This window comes from Pocillopora verrucosa, chromosome 3, assembly GCF_036669915.1.
Source record: "Pocillopora verrucosa isolate sample1 chromosome 3, ASM3666991v2, whole genome shotgun sequence".
NCBI lineage: Eukaryota > Metazoa > Cnidaria > Anthozoa > Scleractinia > Pocilloporidae > Pocillopora > Pocillopora verrucosa.
Window position 1 is genome coordinate 25,132,826 of NC_089314.1, and position 18,237 is coordinate 25,151,062.

The 18,237-nt window shown below is 39.2% G+C and overlaps 2 protein-coding genes and 1 pseudogene across 7 annotated transcripts in view; 2 read left to right on the forward strand and 1 right to left on the reverse strand.

Moving 5' to 3' along the window:
• The first annotated feature begins 72 nt into the window (after positions 1-72).
• On the forward strand, positions 73-13,779 carry LOC131768288 (uncharacterized). 6 transcript variants are annotated; one of them, XM_066163797.1, is made up of 18 exons: positions 73-397; positions 864-956; positions 1,324-1,416; positions 1,605-1,772; positions 2,227-2,478; positions 2,956-3,337; positions 3,438-4,144; positions 4,303-4,384; positions 4,839-4,861; positions 6,182-6,211; positions 6,865-6,897; positions 7,506-7,535; positions 8,557-8,589; positions 9,543-9,554; positions 9,967-9,999; positions 11,206-11,238; positions 12,844-12,997; positions 13,360-13,779. In XM_066163797.1, exons 1-18 carry the CDS (start codon positions 91-93, stop codon positions 13,439-13,441), a joined length of 2,547 nt encoding a protein of 848 aa, XP_066019894.1. In that variant the 5' UTR covers positions 73-90; the 3' UTR covers positions 13,442-13,779. The 6 variants fall into 6 exon arrangements, with proteins under 6 accessions (XP_066019894.1, XP_066019895.1, XP_066019896.1 ...); XM_066163802.1 differs by having other exon boundaries at positions 347-397; positions 868-956; XM_066163798.1 differs by lacking the exon at positions 9,543-9,554.
• LOC131800309 (large ribosomal subunit protein eL14-like) overlaps positions 13,739-18,237 on the reverse strand; it is a 34,385-nt gene continuing 29,886 nt past the window's right edge. The window contains exon 4 of the mRNA XM_066163806.1: positions 13,739-13,881. Within this exon, the coding sequence (XP_066019903.1) occupies positions 13,825-13,881 (57 nt within the window). The 3' untranslated portion in view covers positions 13,739-13,824. The remainder of the gene's footprint in view (positions 13,882-18,237) is intronic.
• Positions 15,107-16,354, forward strand: LOC131768289 (uncharacterized; annotated as a pseudogene).

Genomic DNA, 18,237 nt, shown 5'->3' on the forward strand with positions numbered 1-18,237 from the left:
TTCACAGACAGAGGAAAACCTGGGTAAGAGCGGAAGAGTTAGCAAATTATTAACATTTTTGCTTCTGTCGGTGCTCAAGCAAAGTTGAAGATGGCCTCCGCGAAAGATGAAAATTGCATAAGTCCATACAGGAGACTTCTCTTGGACACGTCGATGGAACTGTCTAACAAAGATCTGGAGCGGTTGATATATGCTGTAGGGGATCATCTTCCCAGGAGATTGACAGAAAACATAAAAAGTGGACTGAAGTTATTTGAAGCACTCGAACAAGATGTTCACATTGGTCCGCAGAATCTGACTTTGCTATATGATGGTTTTAAGACAATCGGTCGAGTGGATCTTGCGCAGAGAATTCAGTTTTTTCAAAGAAAACTCCACAGAGCGGATGAGACTGACGGTAATTCTGTAAAAAGTGTATCTTAAGAGGAATATTGCTCACTCATTGTCACATCGGTCGCAAACCTCAGTCTAAAGATCCGAGTTTGTTGAAAACAATAAGTAAATGATTCGATGAAAATCTGGAAACGTACATGAATTGCTTGACATTATCATACAACAGGAATGTCTGGTTTTAAAAAAATCCTTTACGCGTAAAAGTATTTTATTATTTTTATTTACTTAAAAAAATCGATCTGAATTCGACAACGCGGGAATTTAAACAATCAATCAAGTTGCAATGTAAGCATCTTAGAACACTTCGCCTTATAGAGCTCTACACACCTCGCTTTTTATTCTCAGAGCTCAGTTTTTTAGCCATAAATTGCTTCCAAAATATCAATAAAGTGAGTTCAGATAATTAGTTACAAAAGAATATCTGGACACAGGAAATTATTTTGTATTTGCTACGATTTTGTTTTGACTAGACAGGCGAGAGCGCATAGAAACTGACGGCGGAAGGGACGGTAGTGATACGGAACCAAAAGGAAGTGATATTGCTGACAATGGCGCACGAAAAGGTACAGATACGAATAAACATAGTGAACTGGTTCATTTTGAGTATCGCTCCATAATAAAGAACTTTTTTTAATATTATTTTACGTTTTGAGTGTCTTATTTTAAGTTTTTCAATTTTATTTACTTAAAAAAATCGATCTGAATTCGACAACGCGGAAATTTCAACAATCAATCAAGTTGCAACGTAAGCATCTTAGAACACGTCGCTTTATAGAGCTCTACACACTTCGCTTTTTATTCCCAGAGCTAATTTTTTTAGCCATAAATTGCTTCTAAAATATCAATAAAGTGAGTTCAGATAATTAGTTTTAAAAGAATATTTGGACACAGGAAATTATTTTGTATTTGCTACGATTTTGTTATGACTAGATGGGCGAGATGACATGGTAACTGACGGCGTGGGGGACGGTAGCGATCCGGAACCAAAAGGAAGTGATCTTGCTGACAATGTTGCACGAAAAGGTACAGATACGAATAAAGTTAGTGAACTGGTTCATTCTGAGTATCGCTCAGTGAAGAACTTTTTTTCTAATCTTGTTTTAAGTTTTAGCCAAACAATTTTTTTCCGGTGGAAACCTTAAAACCTGGCGATTTGAGCTTTTAACCCAAGTTCTCCCTAGCAAATAAGGTCTTTTCGTCCAACTCAACAGCTGCAGCCGACGAACATGTCATGACATTTCGATATGTGGTTGATCAGCCACATCCTGCGAATCCTAGAAGTACTTCAACAGGGTTAGGTGGCGGTGATGCGGATGGCCGTACAGCTGAACATCTTTTTGCTGTCAGAAGTGATGCTTCGCTAACTGTAACAAATAATGGTGAGAACCTGAAAAGGGAAGGAAATTGACAGAAATACTTTAGGAATGTGGACAACAAGTGAACTGCTTATAAAACCTAATGCGTCACTGTTGCTTTGTGAACGTTTAGTTATATGCTTTGGGCAGTTTAACTGATCTTTGGATAGCAAGTTAATTGAAGCAGTTTCAAATTGAGTGTCAAGATTAATCCGAGATTTCTTTGCTTTTGCTTATCTTCGCTTAGTGATTGGTCAAGAAATCTCGAACCACTTTCTGAAACAATCATGCAGATTCAAAACTGAAACCGATTCTCGCGTTTGAGGCAGTTTCTCTTTTTCACTAGGAGTTTTCACTGGCTATTTCTGATGATTTCCTTTGTTCTGATTGGCTATTTCTGATGTTTTCCTTTGTTCTAATTGGCTGTTGTCATCATTGTGGTTTGTATGTGAAATCTCTTTCCTTCTTTAAATTTCAGGCTCCTCTTTAGAATCCGCGCGGGGAGCCTGTTCTGCACCTTCTCGGGCTTTTGTCCATAAATCGTCTGCTCGACTCCAGCCTGATCCAGCTGTAGGACCTGCACCTCCTCAATACGTGGACTTTCTGCTTCACGAGGACTACGTAGTGAAAATTCTGGGAGGAAAGCACTTTAAGACCCCTGATGGAGAATTTGTAGAAATGAAGAGTGGGACGCAATATAAAATACATGTCAAAAATTGTCATGCTTATGGTAAAAGTCATACATATTACTGTTTTAAAAACATTTTTCAACTTTATCACCATGTCAAATTGGGGTGAAAACATACTGTCAGATTTCAATGGACTCCTGTTACTGACTGTGCTACCACGTTCTTGTTGACAAGAACTTCACCCCTACCCTGATGAACGGACCTGCACCGGTCCCCATCCAGAAAATCATAACCAGGGTGACTCTTTATTTTCGCTGGTGCATGAGGAACACCCACTGCACTTGAAAACTGGTCATTTGCTTGGAGGTCAAGGGACGTTATAAGCGTCTACCAATTATACAATTTCTTTCTCAATTTTCATTGAGTCCCTTTCGTTTCTTTTTGCATGGAAGACTGAATTCGTCAATACTCTATGATGAAAATCTCGATTTTATATATATATATATATATATATATATATATATATATATATATATATATATATATAAAATAATTGACCACTTGCGCTTTTTTTCCAGGTTGCCATGTCGACATATCTATTGACGGTTATGACGTAGGGGGATGGGCTCTCCGCGGTGGAGAAGAGATGTCAATAGAAAGACCAGCTTATGAGGCCAAGAAGTTCACCTTCTACCGAGTGAAAACTGCACCGAAAGAGGCAGGAATTGAATCTGGCCGGCCCGAAAATGGAGTTGTTAAGTGCGTGTTCACACCTGAAGCTTTTCTTAACATTACAGTGATCACCTCTGATTCGTCTCAGCCTTTGAATGTGAGCATACCTCCATCGGCGACAGTTGGTGAGTTGAAACGTAAATTGCAGCACCAGATGGGAGTTATGGATGACCCCTATCAAGTTCTGGCTAAAACCGCGAGGGTCCTATCAAATGGTACACGACTACGGTAAGGATTGTAAAGCCTATGAGCCTATAGGATGATCCTTTGGAGGGCGGATTAGTAAGGGATAAAATCTTGTCAATTTTCTCTTTTTTTTTTCCATCAGAGATATAATTGAGAAACCCATGGATTTGAGACTAATAGATGCAGAAATATCAATTACAGTAACAGCCGAGGCGTGTTCCAATTGTCCTTTTCCAATAAAGGTGCATCCCGGCAAGGTAAAGGTCCATTATCTTATGGAACAGATAGAAGGGAAGATTCAAGTCCCAATCAGGGATCAAAAGCTTTACCATGAGGGAAACCTCTTGTCAGCCGCACCAAGCAGCTATCTTCCTGATAAACTTATCTGCAGTCCACGTCCGGCTGTGAATGTCATTATCCCCGAGTACATTCACATAACTGTAAAAGATCAGAGTGGCGACTCACACTCCGTAAAAGTGGACAAAGAAGAGAACTTAAAGGCGGTCATGGAAGAAATTCCTTCGTGCTGTAACCTGCAGGAAAACGAAGAGGCTACATTTGCTTTCAACGGAAAGCAACTCAGCCCTTCTGAAGACAAAGGAACCTTAGCAAGCCTTGGTATTTGCTCTGGATCGAAGCTTGAGTTGACCGTGAGGATTCTTTACATCGAAGTCAAAGTTTTCTTCTCCGATAACTCTTCATCAGTCCGTGTGAAGTGTGATCCCCAAGAAACATTCCGGGATTTGGTTGAAAAGATCTTAAAACGGCGCAACAGTAGTAAGTGCAAGCTTACATTTGCAATGGATGGACGAGAGTTTGATCCGGATCAAGACAAGGGTCCGTTACAAGGTATGTTTTATTCCTCAAATATAATCTATCACTGAAAATAAAAGTGTTACTAAATGGCTGCGGCGTAGGGTGAAAGAAAGATACTATTTCGGCAACTTCACCCTATATGATAGTGTAACAAGCGAGATAATATATTCGGTTAACTTTCTCTGATCTAGATTACGGAGTTACGCATGGCCGTACGCTTCGGGTGACGAGTTATCCCACTTCGATCAGTACTGGCGATACGATACTCGACAGGTAAGTGTATAAAATATGGCTGAGTGCATAGAAATGCAAATATCCTGATACTTCGTAAACTTTTTAGCCACCATCGACAAGAACAAAGACGTACATTTAGAACGCGAGGTGACTTTTTTGGCGAGGACTCAGATTCCTTTTAGCATCTAATTTATAATTGGCGTTCATTGACCTCGACGTGGTCGAACTGGCTTCTTTAATCCCTAATCGATTTGTTAAGGTGGTGAGAAAGGGGACAAATGACAATTTAGGCTACAAAAGGGTTTCATTCAAAACCATTGAGGAAAGCGGACCTACTAAAAACCTCAGCGTTGTAAAGCTAAAACAGGCAATTTTTTAAACTATAAACCTTGATTAGGTTTAGAGCGCGTACATGAATTTCTGTCCGAGATAATTTTAATAAGCTTGGATACAACGTACTAATATTTGCCTTGTCTGTTTCTCTTTCAAATAGGCCTCAGATGGCAGGAGCTGTAGGTAAGCAAAGCACCAATGGGAATGGGTGGAGAAGGTGTAACAAATCAGGATATGAACACTTATGCTCCAATCCCTATTCAATTGCTATCCGTCCAGCAAATCTTAAGAATTAGCATTTGGAGACGTCAAAAATTGTATTCATAATATCTAAAAATATCTCACGATGTTGTGGGAATTTGCCTTTTTTTTTCGCTTTTTGTCGTAAAATTACCCTACTTGTTGCATCCATCCATTCAATCATGTCTTAATCATGTATTAATTTTTCTTTTGTCGCATGTTCATTCATTTATTCAGCATTTTATAATGACCTCTCGTCGCCAGAAACTGAGAACTGCAACAGTTCTAAGACCTCAAAAATAAACGTAGAGCTTCTTTTTCAGGGTACAGAATTTTAGTGATGAATTGTAGGGGGAGGGGAGTGCAGAGTACGCAAGGATTTGGAAAACAATGACGAGGCTTAGTTTTGCGGGATTCGTCCTAATTTCAAACATAAACTTTTTGTTACTGGGTTTTGCCGACCACATAACTCCACACTAGACACTAAAAAAGGAACTCACGAAGTCCCTTCAACTCGTCAGCAAAGCAACCTTCGACCAGCTTTTGGCCTGTTGGGACGTTATTCTCCCTACCATCAACTGAAAAACCTGTACTTTCATCAACAATGACTCCATCTACAGCTATTTTACAAAACTAGTGCGAGACAACTACTTGTGGTAACGGGTTGATTCCCGTACACGGAATACCATCATGTTGGATCTGGCCCTCACTAATACAGTACCGCTCGCGTATAGCGTATAGCGGTACTGTATTATTTCGGCAGAATCAGCTAAGGCGCCCGTTTGTGACCAGTTGTCGCGTTCTGAATACGAACCCACGTGCGAATGCTTATTTCATAGCTTTTATCATCGGTGAACATGCTGTTCTCGAAAACTGGTTCATTCATCTCGCCTTTTATACAAAACTAACAAGTTCTAGTCGCTTATTTTAATGGTGTTGTGTTACAGTTTGGTTACCTGTTACGACGACGTCTTGTTCTGATTCGTATGTAATTTTTTAGGCGTAACCGGAGTAGCCTCTTGTTTTATTATTTGTCAAATCATCGATCGATGTTCACCAAATTGCTCGAAAAAGGAAAGGGAAAAATGAAATGCAAGATGCATGTAATTCAAGTATGTTTAAGACTCGCCGGCGCGTATAATTAGGTATGGGGAGCCATTTGTGCCAAAAATATCTATCGCTAGTGGTAAAACTCAACCGTCCATTTTAAGAGACACGCATTTGAGTTCTATATAACTTATCTCGAGTAAATTTCTCTTTTAGTACCAGTGACAATGTCACTCTCTAGAGATGGTGAGTAGTTTTCCTTTCTTATAAGTTTAAGTTTTTTGCTATTGATAAGATACATGAAAAAATTACTCAGTTCTGATTGGTTAAGATAAATGTAGTTTTCAGGTAATTCAGTGCAGAAGAGGGTTAATTCAGTGCTCAGACACTTTGTTTTAATTTGCCATTATGAGGAGGATCATGTGGGGGAGTTAAAGATCGGAAGGGAGGGGGGGGCAGGGGGCAGCTTTCAATTGGGCTTTGTCTTGTTACTACCCCCTGTCTCGAACTTATTTTTTATGGATCTGTAAATTTCGTAACGAATAAATTAAATTAGACAAATGCTAAAGTTTTCCATACATCAAACTCTGGTTACAAGGAGAAGTTTATTCATTAAACTGCCTGATCAGCTTTCCTCTTCTCATTCTTTTTTAACATTGAGAGCTCTCGTTTTTGTTATGTAAACGGTCCATTAATAGATAATTACGCCAGTTCTTTGAGTGCTCACTTCACTTTTACACTGCACCACAGCCTCTTACATGTTTAAGTAGGATAAACTGAAAAAATAGCTTGCCTACTTGTTAAGTCAACCGTCAATTTAAAGAGACACGCAACTAAGCTCTAAAGAACTAATTTTTAGCAAATTTCAAGTACATCGCTATTACTTTTGTATTTTACAGAAGAAATGCTAGACTTGGATCTTTTTGAAGATGGTGAGCAATTATCCTTTTCTTAAGTGAAGTTTTTTGCTACAAATATTTCGTAACTAGCACGACGAAGCTTTTTCTTCTATTTTCAATTTTTGTTTTGATTTGCCATTATGAGGAGGATAGTTTGGGGGAGTTTTTTTAGCTTAAAAAATCAGGGGGTAGGGGGCAGGGGGTAGCTGTCAACTGGGACTTTGTTCTGTTACTGCCCCCGTCACGAAATTCTTTTTTATTCATCTCGCCTTTTTGACAAAACTAACAAGTTCTAGTCGCTTATTTTAATGGTGTTGTGTTGCAGTTTGGTTACCTGTTACGACGACGTCTTGTTCTGATTCGTATGTAATTTTTTAGGCGTAACCGGAGTAGCCTCTTGTTTTATTATTTGTCAAATCATCGATCGATGTTCACCAAATTGCTCGAAAAAGGAAAGGGAAAAATGAAATGCAAGATGCATGTAGTTCAAGTATGTTTAAGACTCGCCGGCGCGTATAATTAGGTATGGGGAGCCATTTGTGCCAAAAATATCTATCGCTAGTGGTAAAACTCAACCGTCCATTTTAAGAGACACGCATTTGAGTTCTATATAACTTATCTCGAGTAAATTTCTCTTTTAGTACCATTGACAATGTCACTCTCTAGAGATGGTGAGTAGTTTTCCTTTCTTATAAGTTTAAGTTTTTTGCTATTGATAAGATACATGAAAAAATTACTCAGTTCTGATTGGTTAAGATAAATGTAGTTTTCAGGTAATTCAGTGCAGAAGAGGGTTAATTCAGTGCTCAAACACTTTGTTTTAATTTGCCATTATGAGGAGGATCATGTGGGGGAGTTAAAGATCGGAAGGGAGGGGGGCAGGGGGCAGCTTTCAATTGGGCTTTGTCTTGTTACTACCCCCTGTCACGAACTTATTTTTTATGGATCTGTAAATTTCGTAACGATTAAATTAAATTAGACACCAAAGATAAATGTTCACCAAATTGCTCGAAAAAGGAAATGCAATGTTTAAGACTGGCCGGCGCGTATAATTAGGTATGGGGAGCATTTACGCCAAAGATATCAATCATTAGTGATAAAACTCAATCGTTGGTGCTAAAACATCAATCGTAGCGATAAAAATCAATCGTTTGTGCTAGTATTGATTTGTTATCGATTTTACCTTGAGCAAGTCTCTCGCTTGTTAAGCAAAGATGAACCAATCAAATTCTGCTCACTTTCTTGAAATCTGATAAGGGACATTGAGATGAGAATAAAGGTAAAGACTTCGAAGACTCATCAACTCTTTTTTTTTACCACTTCAACCTTTTTTAAAATTGAATTAAGTTAGAGTGCCAAAGTTTTCCATACGTCAAACTCTGATTTCAAGGAAAGTTTTGTTCATGAAATTACTCGATCAGCTTTCCTTTATCTCATTTTTCTTTTAACGTTGAAAGCTCTCTCTTTTGTTAGGTAAATGGTCCACTATAGAGAATTACTCTAGTTCCCTGAGTGCTCACTTCCTTTTTGCACCGCACCACAGTCTCTTACATGTTTAGATAAAATAATCTCACAAAATAGCATGCCTGCTTGTCAAGTCAACCGCCCATTTTAGGAGACTCGCAGTTGAGCTCTAAAGAACTAATTTCCAGTAAATTTCAAGTACCTCTGTATTACTCTTGTAATTTATAGATGATAAGCGAACCTTTGGTACTTCGAGATGGAGTGAGTAACTTTCTTTTTTTTCGCTCAAGTCTTTTGCTACAAATATTTCTTAGCTTGCATGACGATGCAATTTATCTAGTTAAAGAGATTCGTCAAACTCTTGCCAAAAACAGCTCTTTCTCTTGCCAAAAACAGTCTTTTGCTACAAATATTTCTTAGCTTGCATGACGATGCAATTCATCTAGTTTAAGAGATTCGTCAAACTCTTGCCAAAAACAGCTAAAATTAAGGGTTTCTCGGGCACTTTTTGTTTTGGTTTGCCATTATCAGGAGGATAATAATAATCTGTTATCTTAAAAGATCAGGGGGGTAGGGGGCAGGGGGTAGGGGTAACTGTCAACTGGGACTTTGTCCTGTCACTGCCCCCCGTCACGAACTTATTTTTTTATGTATCTGTACATTTTTGTAACGAATAAATTAAATTAGGGTACCAAAGACGCCTTAGTTTCCGTGCAACTGGAGTAATTTTCCCTTTTTCTGTTTTAAGTTTTATGCTAAAAATATTTGGTAGCTTGCATCAGTCGGTGTTTCGTCTAATTTAAGAGACCCGTCAGACTCCTCCTAAAGAAAGCTAAAATCAGGAGCGATTCTCAGACACTTTTTGCTTTGATTTGCCATGATGAGGAAGATCATGATGTAAGGGAGTTTAAGATGGCGGGGGGGGAGGGGCAGGGGGTAGCTGTTAATTGTGACTTTGTCCTGTTGCTGCCCTCTGTGACGAACTTCTTTTTTATGTATCTGTACATTTTGTAACGAATAAGTTAAATTCAATCAAAGCACTCCACAGTTCCACGAGTGCTCACTTCACTTTTACGGCGCACCACAGCCTCTTACTTGTTTAAGTGGCATAATCTTAAAAACTAGCTTGCCTACTTATCAAGTCAACATTCCATTTTAAGAGACATGCAGTTGAATTCTAAATAACTTATTTTGAGTGTATAAATTTCTCTTAGGACCTCGTAAAGGTGAGTAATTTTCCTTTCTTGTAAGTTTACGTTTTTTGCTGTAATTATTTCGTAGCTTGCATGACGACGCAATTCATCTAGTTTAAGAGACTCGTCAAACTCTTGCCAAAAACAGCTAGAATTAAGGGTTTCTCGGGCACTTTTTGTTTTGGTTTGCCATTGTCAGGAGGATAATAATAATCTCTTATCTTAAAAGGGGGGGGGGCAGGGGGTAGCTGTTAATTGTGACTTTGTCCTGTTGCTGCCCTCTGTCACGAATAAATTGAATAAGGGTACCAAAGTGTTATACGCCTTAGTTTTCGTGTAATTTTCCCTTTTTCTGTTTTAAGTTTTATGCTATAAATATTTGGTAGCTATAGAACTAATTTCCAGTAAATTTCAAGTACCTCTGTATTACTCTTGTAATTGAAAGGTTATGAGCGAAACTGTGCTAGTTTGGGACTGGGTGAGTAACTTTCTGTTTTTTAACTTTAGTCTTTTGCTAAAAATATTTCATAGCTTGCATGACGATACAATTCATCTAGTTTAAGACACTCGTCAAACTCTTGCCAAAAACAGCTAAAATTAAAGGTTTCTCGGACACTTTTTGTTTTGATTTGCCATTATCAGGAGGATAATAATAATCTGTTATCTTAAAAGATTTGGGGGGGTAGGGGGGCAGGGGGTTACTGTCAATTGGGACTTTGTCCTGTTACTGCCCGCCGTCACGAACTTATTTTTTTATGCATCTGTACATTTTTGGAACGAATAAATTAAATTAGGGTATCAAAGTGTTATACACCTTAGTTTCCGTGCCACTGGTGAGTAATTTTCCCTTTTTCTGTTTTAAGTTTTATGCTATAAATATTTGGTAGCTTGCATTACTCGGTGTTTTGTCTAATTTAAGAGACCCGTCATACTCCTCAGGAGTGTTTCTCAGACACTTTTTGCTTTGATTTGCCATGATGAGGAAGATCATGATGTAAGGGAGTTTAAGATGGTGTGGGGGGGGGGGGGGGGGGGGGGGGGTAGCTGTCAGTTGTGACTTTGTCCTGTTGCTGCCCTCTGTCACGAACTTCTTTTTTATGTATCTGAACATTTTGGAACGTATAATTTAAATTCAATCAGGGCGCCCAGAATTTAAATCCCTTGGTTCCTCTGCAAGCGGTGAATAATTTTCCTTTTTTCTAGTTTAAGTTTTTCGCTAAAAACATAAATATTTCGTAGCTGTACATTTTTTAACGAATAAATTAAATTCAAGTGGAGTGCCAAAGTTTTCCATACGTCAAATTTTGATTTTAAGGAAAATTTTATTCATGAAATTACTCGATCATCAGTTACGTAAACGGTTTATTGAAAGAGAATTACATTAGTTCCCTGAGTGCTCACTTCACTTTTACGCCGCACCACAGCCTCTTACTTGCTTAAGTGGCATAATCTAAAAAACTAGCTTGCTTGCTGTCAATTGGGACTTTGTCCTGTTACTGCCCCCCCGTCACGTACTTCTTTTTAAGTCGTGAATTGCATGTTTCTTACATGTTTAAGTAGGATAATCTTAAAAAATAGCTTGCCTACTTGTCAACTGTCCAGCTAAAGAGACACGCAGTTGAGTTCCAAATAAGTAATTTTTACTAAATTTTAAGTACATCTCTATTACTCTTGTAATTTACAGAAGAGGATCAATCCTGTGGTTTCTCTGGAATTTGTGAGTAATTTTCTTGCTTGCATGGCGAAGCAATTTGTCTAGTTTTAGAGACTCGTCAGGCTCCTCCCAAAAAGCAGGGGCTGAAAAAGCTAAAATGAAGGGTGTTGCTCAGAACCTTTTTTTTTCGTATTTGTCATTGTGATGAGGATCATGTGGAGGAGTTTTGGATCAGCCATTCTCGATCAGATACATACAGTATATGAATTTGATTTCTGTTTGACTTGAAGAATTTAGGCAGGAATGCGAGATTCTAGGTGCATATGATTCGTATCTCAAAGATACGTTTAGGTTCTCGATATTTCTTTCTCTAATATATATGGGATACTTTAGCTTTCGAATGCCAGATAATCGCTTGATAGTCAGATAATCGATGACTTCCATCAAGTATTTCAACTTTTCAATTTCCCCTCTTATTCTCTAACGTCATACGGTACAAATAACCAAAACCTCTTTACATACTGAACTTCCCTGTGCAAAAAGCAAGAACATTATTTCCTGTCACCGAAATGTATCCCTGATAGAAGCAGACAAATCAAAATAAACAGATCTCCCCTTTTCTATTTCACTGTTATGTCTACAGAAAAAATTCATTTATGACTGAGAAATAAAGCCTTAGAAGAAGAGGAGAAATGAGAGAGTCGAACGCGATTACTACGCGTACCATCCCATGTTGGAAACTTTTCAATTTAAAATATGCGTGAATAAGTCATTCTTCAGTTTACTGAATTTAAGTAGACTGTTTCTCTCGATTATTTTGCATTCGAATTTCCCATCTCGATGATCACTGTGTGCGATATTTCCCGGCTATGAATCTGAATTATATCATCTTGCTAATGCGTCGATCAATTCCAAGCTTCAAAATCTCCCCTCAGGGAACCCAATTGGCCCACCCACGGACCAGATTTAATGGTCAGTTTTTATGCAAAAGACAAAGTCAGGGTCGTGACTTTCTACTCATTGACCAAGCTTTAAAACTTGTAGACCTTGTAGACCTTTTCTTCTGAGCTGTTCGCTAGTGAAAGTGAACTTTACCTATTAAAAGATAAAACGCTTGTATTTTTTTGGAAAGTCTTGACACTTCCTTCTCCACCCTAGCTGGGAAAGGTTCAAATACCCCAACCCCTGGGCAAAGAAAACAGTCAAATACCCGTGGGTTTTCCGAGTAAAGATATTGAAATTTAGAGTTGGTCGGCACATAACCAAGTGTAAGGCCGTACTTGGGATTATTGGCCCGGGGTCTTCGGTGTGGGTTGGCAGTATGGACTGAGCGCAGGGAGGTCTGTATTTTAATAACCGAAGGCCAACATTTCCCTTACTACAAGAGCAAGCGAGGTTAGTAGGCAGTTTATCTCATGGCACTCAGACCAAGCTTGTTTATTTTACTTTTACTAGCTTTCAGTCATAAAAACGCACAGCTTATGACCGTTTCTGTGGTGGAAACGAACCGCAGGGTAAAATCCTAATCAAATAAGAAAACTAGTCTGAACGCCTAGATCTACCCCAGGACTACCTTGCCATATAAATGCAATAATAATACAATCGTAAATATGTCCTGGAATATTTGTATATCTGCCGTCAATGCCCCTTTTCCTATTACATGTAAAGTTGACGGTCGTGCCAATGTCGTTGAACCGGATCCCGCATGGAGATCAGGTGGAACAACATTACAAGGCCACAGTACACAACAGTTTACCGCAGCTGAACCAATAAGAGTGGATCATTCACAGAGGGTGGAACTGGTACTCAGGCTTGTAGCCAGGTAATACACCACTTAGCACATTAAAAAAGGGATGGGTCAGCTATTTGTTTTAGAATAGTTTGTCCTTCGTACCTGGCTCGACGATTAGCCGTTGTTATGGAAATGAGCCGTGTATTATCTCCTAGGTACGACTTGAGAGAGTAGCGGTATTCGACCTAAATGTCTCTCGTTTTTACAAGGATTTTTAAACAAGAGCTTTTCTAAAGTAACCACGAGCTGTCACGAGCTTAGTATAAAATTGTTTAGGGAAAATTTTGACACAGTCACCTACGACCAAGGGAAACCGGTTTCTCCAACACTGAGGGCGAGTTGTAGATGTTAGTTCTTTGTTGTTAATATTCTTGTATGTCTCTACTTTTTAGAGATGGAGAAAAAGATCTAGAATTTCCCAAAGGTGAATGTAAACCGCTGTCAACTCTGACTCCACCACCTGTCCAAGAGTAGGGCAGACAATGAATCGGTGTAAATGGAAGTCAGTTCAACGAGTAGAATCTAATTTCTTTAGGTTTGTCTTGTTCACCGATGACAGCAAAATATGTTAAAAACAAAATTCTACAGTAAGCTGAATAATACGAGTGTTCAGATTTGTTCTTTCTTATAATCTGTTGGAAGATAGATGATATCACCATCAACAAGTTTTTACTTCTTTTACATTATATGAAACATATAGATTCCATGTTGCTGTTGGTCAGTTCAGTAATAGATCACAGAAGTTGTAAAAATATGACAAGAACATCAGTGACATGTACTTCGCATTTATTAAAGAAATAACTTTGAAAGCACCAATCCTCTCAAACAAAAATTTTTATTTCATCTTAAAAGCAAGATTACACCTTGGCCTCTTTGCGCAACTTCTTCAGTTCAGCTTTAAGAACTCTGTTTTTCTGTGAAGCAAAACAAAAGCTTTCATTAGACACTACATCCAAATTACGATCACCGCGTTTCCTTGAATGAGCATCCACGCTCTAATATGCACCCCTCCCTGAATAAACTTCCCACCAAATTGGACATAATATTAAACAAGCACCCCTTTTCAATAAGTGCCCACCCACCCTCCCCCCCTCCACTCTCTCACTATCTAAGATAGTAGGGACACAACGAAAACCTGTTTCTATTGCCACTTCGTTTATAACATAAGCTTCAACTAAAGCGAAAGAAGTACAGATTGATTATTTCTTCATAAGCGCCCCTCCTTTACACGGAAATTTCAACAAAGCACTCGAGCACTTATTGGAGGAATACATTTTGTACAGGTACACTGTGTGCAGGTACAACACCCTCAAAAAGCCCAACACAATTGGTCACACTTTATTTATGTCTTATTCTGAGAAAGGCTAGCAATGTCAATTCAAAATAGTCCCGAGTCATTGCACTGATAAATGAATAAAGGGGGCAAGTTTCTAAAGAAACTGTGGTACTGCATCAGTGGGGGAGTTTAACAAGATAACTTGGTTCAGTCACCTGAGTTGATCATGTAAGCTGTCCAGGCGAATGACAAAGGACTAACACTCAAAACATAAGCTTTGAAACTCTTTATGGTGGCCAACTTACTTTATCAACTCAGTTGATAAAACCAAAATATCTTGCACTAATAAGCCTCACATAACTATCCCATGGGTAAGAGTTAAGTTGATCCACAAATATTTGAAATACAGTATTCATTTTGTAAAAATAATGATGAAGCGTAAAGAGTAAACGAACACAGAAATCTGCAATGGATATGTTGTCAGTTTAATTGCAAAAGGTGTTGCACAATTTTCTTACGGCAGTCACTTTGTAACATAATATGAAGTAAAAGCACGAACACCCACATATACTAGCTCAGTAGGGCTCTTAAGTAACTACGCTGACCACGAGAGCTTGCAGTTGAGTTACCGACGAAAGATCAAAAGAGCAAGCACAGAATGAAAGGAAATTTTTTTTGGAACGATTGCGTGACACGTCATGGCCTCCCACGACGGCGTTTTCAATAGGGGATCGCCTTACCCTATGTAGGAGGCTAGACCCGTCACGGATTCTTGATTCCTGCTTTATCGCCTAATATACGTTAAGTAGGGAAGCAAAAAGATTGTGGAAATTTTGAATATCATGTGAGTCAGGAGCTATATCATGGATCCTCGTTGTGAGTACATTATAATTATCGTCCTCGTCATCGTTATTATTAATGGTGATGTATTTTTATTTAAGATGGACGGTTCTGCTGTGATATATTGCCCAGAGTTCTTCCTGTTGGAGCTGGGCTAAAAGACAAAAGGCGACCTGTACGCTCTCTGTCTGTTTTGTGAGAGGAAAGAAAAAAAGGGGGAAAATAAGGACATGGAGGAGAGAAAACAACATTTAATTGAAAAACTGAGATCAACTAAGGGATCACGTCTTAAGGGCTCTGCGTCGCAGAGCAAAATAGCTTCCGCTAGTTCCAACGTTAAGCCACGATGGCGAAAGTTCGAAATTGGCTGGCTGCACTTCTCGGAGGAGAAGGGAAGATACCTCGCAGTAAGACAGTCTACTGGGGGTGGAACGAGGTCAATTTCGTTGCCTGGGAGTAGCAGGACGTCCGACATTGTTGACGAGGCTCGCAACTTGTTTTTTCCTCAAGGAGGATCCACGTTTGGAAGATGGCTTGAAATGGATTACGATCTAGCAAACTTTAACGGTGAGAAGATTGATAAGCTTATCACCCCTGAAGGGAAAGAGATCGAATTCTCCCTTCAGTCATATTTCAATCTCTACAAGCTTACCCGTGTTCGCCTGTATCTGAAAACCAAAAGAAAAGAACTTCTATCAGAGGAGACGAAAGTAGGAGAGTCGCACTCCGAGGTGAGGAATTCCAGGCTTTTAGGAAGCTCGCAAGAACGGGCCCAACTCAAAGAGACGCGAGATGAAAAGTACGAAGAAAGCCTACGCATCGACTGCGCAAAAAAAGCAACAGAAAGAAGAAGCGTTGATGGAAGAAATAAGCAGAGCGAGGAAGGTCGAGGAATTCATGCTGCTCGATTAGGTAGAGTGTTAGAGGAACCGGGCATAGATGAACCACAAGTTGTCGTTCGTGTGCGTCGCATCGACTTGGGAATGGTAAAGCGAGCTTTCAAACCATACCAAGCAATGGCTGCACTGTACGATTGGATTGGCTCTCTACAGTTATTTCCAGTTTACTTCTCCCTCTGCACTACACCAGGCGATGTGTTAGACCCCTCCTTACCTGCAGAGGATGCGGAAGGTAAAGTCCTATTCATGAATCCAAGAGACGATCCAATTCCATTATGTGATGACGACCCAGAAATTACATTTAAAAGACGGATTTGGTCGACATGGAAATGTCGAACCTGCACTGGACGACTCCCTCTTCGCCCTAGGTGAAATAGGGACAACACCGCCCTTACATCTATTAGCTGGGGAGATGGATAGCGAGGAGGATGACAGTCCAAAGTAAGTAACTTCAAAATTATCCTTATTTCGGTGTCGATATTAAATCCTCCCACTTGTTCTTAAAGAATAACAGGATCACATAATGTACATGTACGGAATAAGTGGGGGTTATTCCACTTTATCAAAAACAAAGAAGAAAATTTTCTCCTTAGTACTTGTACCTAGATTCTATTATTAATGCCTTAATGACCAAGAAACCATTCCCGACCAAAAAGCAATTAAGCAAGCGTTACGAAAGTTATACCCTTAAGACCTTTCCTAATTATATTGTGCGCCACTGTCCACCTCTCCTTCGGCAATTTTTAGCCAATCGCCATCATTTTCGAGCCAACTTTTTCGCTTGGCTAAATTATTCTCCATTATATATTATTTTATCGAAGACAATTATTGCTGGTTCTTGCGGTAACGAGGGATAATTATAATCAGTACTATTCACTATGTCCTTTTCAAAATTGTTCTTGCAGTAACGGCATTGCTCCAAGGCACAAAAAGAAGAAAATGGTTGGTTTATAGACAGTACTGCTGTTGTTATATATAGAACGATGATAATAACGATACAAACGGGTACTCTTTCGCCCTAAACGCCCATATGATTTACATAGTGTAGCTGTCTGGTGTTCTTTACAGGAAAATAGCGCTACCTCGACTGAGATGGGTACCAGTAGGTTATCGGCAGACCGAGGGCGGCATTTCCGTCAGAACTACTCAGCCCAGTTAGCGCAAGAACAGGTCAGGAAGATATAATATATAGATTTAGGCAAGCCTAAAAGTGGAGCTCACATTTTTTTTCCCGCACGTCTCTTCAACAAAACTAAAGCCCCTACTATGGATAAAGTTCGTGGTAATATTAATGGACTTTCATTCGCAACTTCTCCGTGTCCGTGTAGAGGACTGATTACAAGATAGTGCCCGTGGTACAGTTGGCCGCGCATGCTAAAAGTAGCACCTTGTGCGGTCGGTCGTACGGTCGTACATACAAATTTTCTCGGCTTCATGGGTTACTACTATTTTGTATAATTATGGGGCTACGATTTGCGAGCTCCGCTATAAAGAAAACATAATGTAGACCGATAAATTATGGCGCTTTTTTTTTTGGCAAAATCTTCATCACTGAAGTAACGGCAATTGGAGTTTTGATTACTTGAGTAAACCGTTTTCCATATATTAAAATTCAGACTTGCTTTCGAGGTTTGGGGGAACAAAACAAAAGCAATAGCATCGAAGTTGAAGTATGAATAAATTATTTCTTTTGTTTTATTCCCCCAAGCCTCGGAGCCAAGTTAGAATTCTAGTATATCGAAAATGGCCTATTGGCTTTCTACTGACCGAGCTCTACACTGTCCTGTTCCAGCTAAGTGACCTTGTATGTCTTACTTTGACTTAAGAAAAAGTTTGACTTGATAACGTATTCTTGTGACGGTCGCAACCGCTTCAAACCTGCACAAATAAGAAATTGGGATGCCCCGTGATGACATTGTCGTAGTCGGTGATAATACCACTGAGGAAGAGCAGCAAAGCAACTCAGAATCACATTGCAAGTAAGCCTCTCATTAGTGCACAGAGTGGACGTGTTTGGGTGAGCTTAATTTTTAAAAGAGATTTTGCCACTGTTTAAAGAAGGAAAACTCGTGACACACCCTTTTTTGACACATTTAAATCTTGCGCCATAACCAACGCGTCCTTCACTTGATGTAACATTTGTAAACAATTAAAATGAAAACATTTTTCTACAGGGTCGTAAAGACAAGGAGAGTGCAAGTTATGAAGGACATGATAAGTCTTTTCAAAGACAAAGCTGTCGTTGACACCGCTTT

Coding starts and splice junctions, on each gene's coding strand:
- LOC131768288 (XM_066163797.1), top strand. CDS start 91: ATGGCCTCCGCGAAAGATGAAAATTGCATAAGTCCATACAGGAGACTT. Junction 3,338..3,437: donor TCAAATGGTACACGACTACG/GTAAGGATTGTA, acceptor TTTTTCCATCAG/AGATATAATTGAGAAACCCA. Junction 6,898..7,505: donor CTTGGATCTTTTTGAAGATG/GTGAGCAATTAT, acceptor TTTCTCTTTTAG/TACCATTGACAATGTCACTC.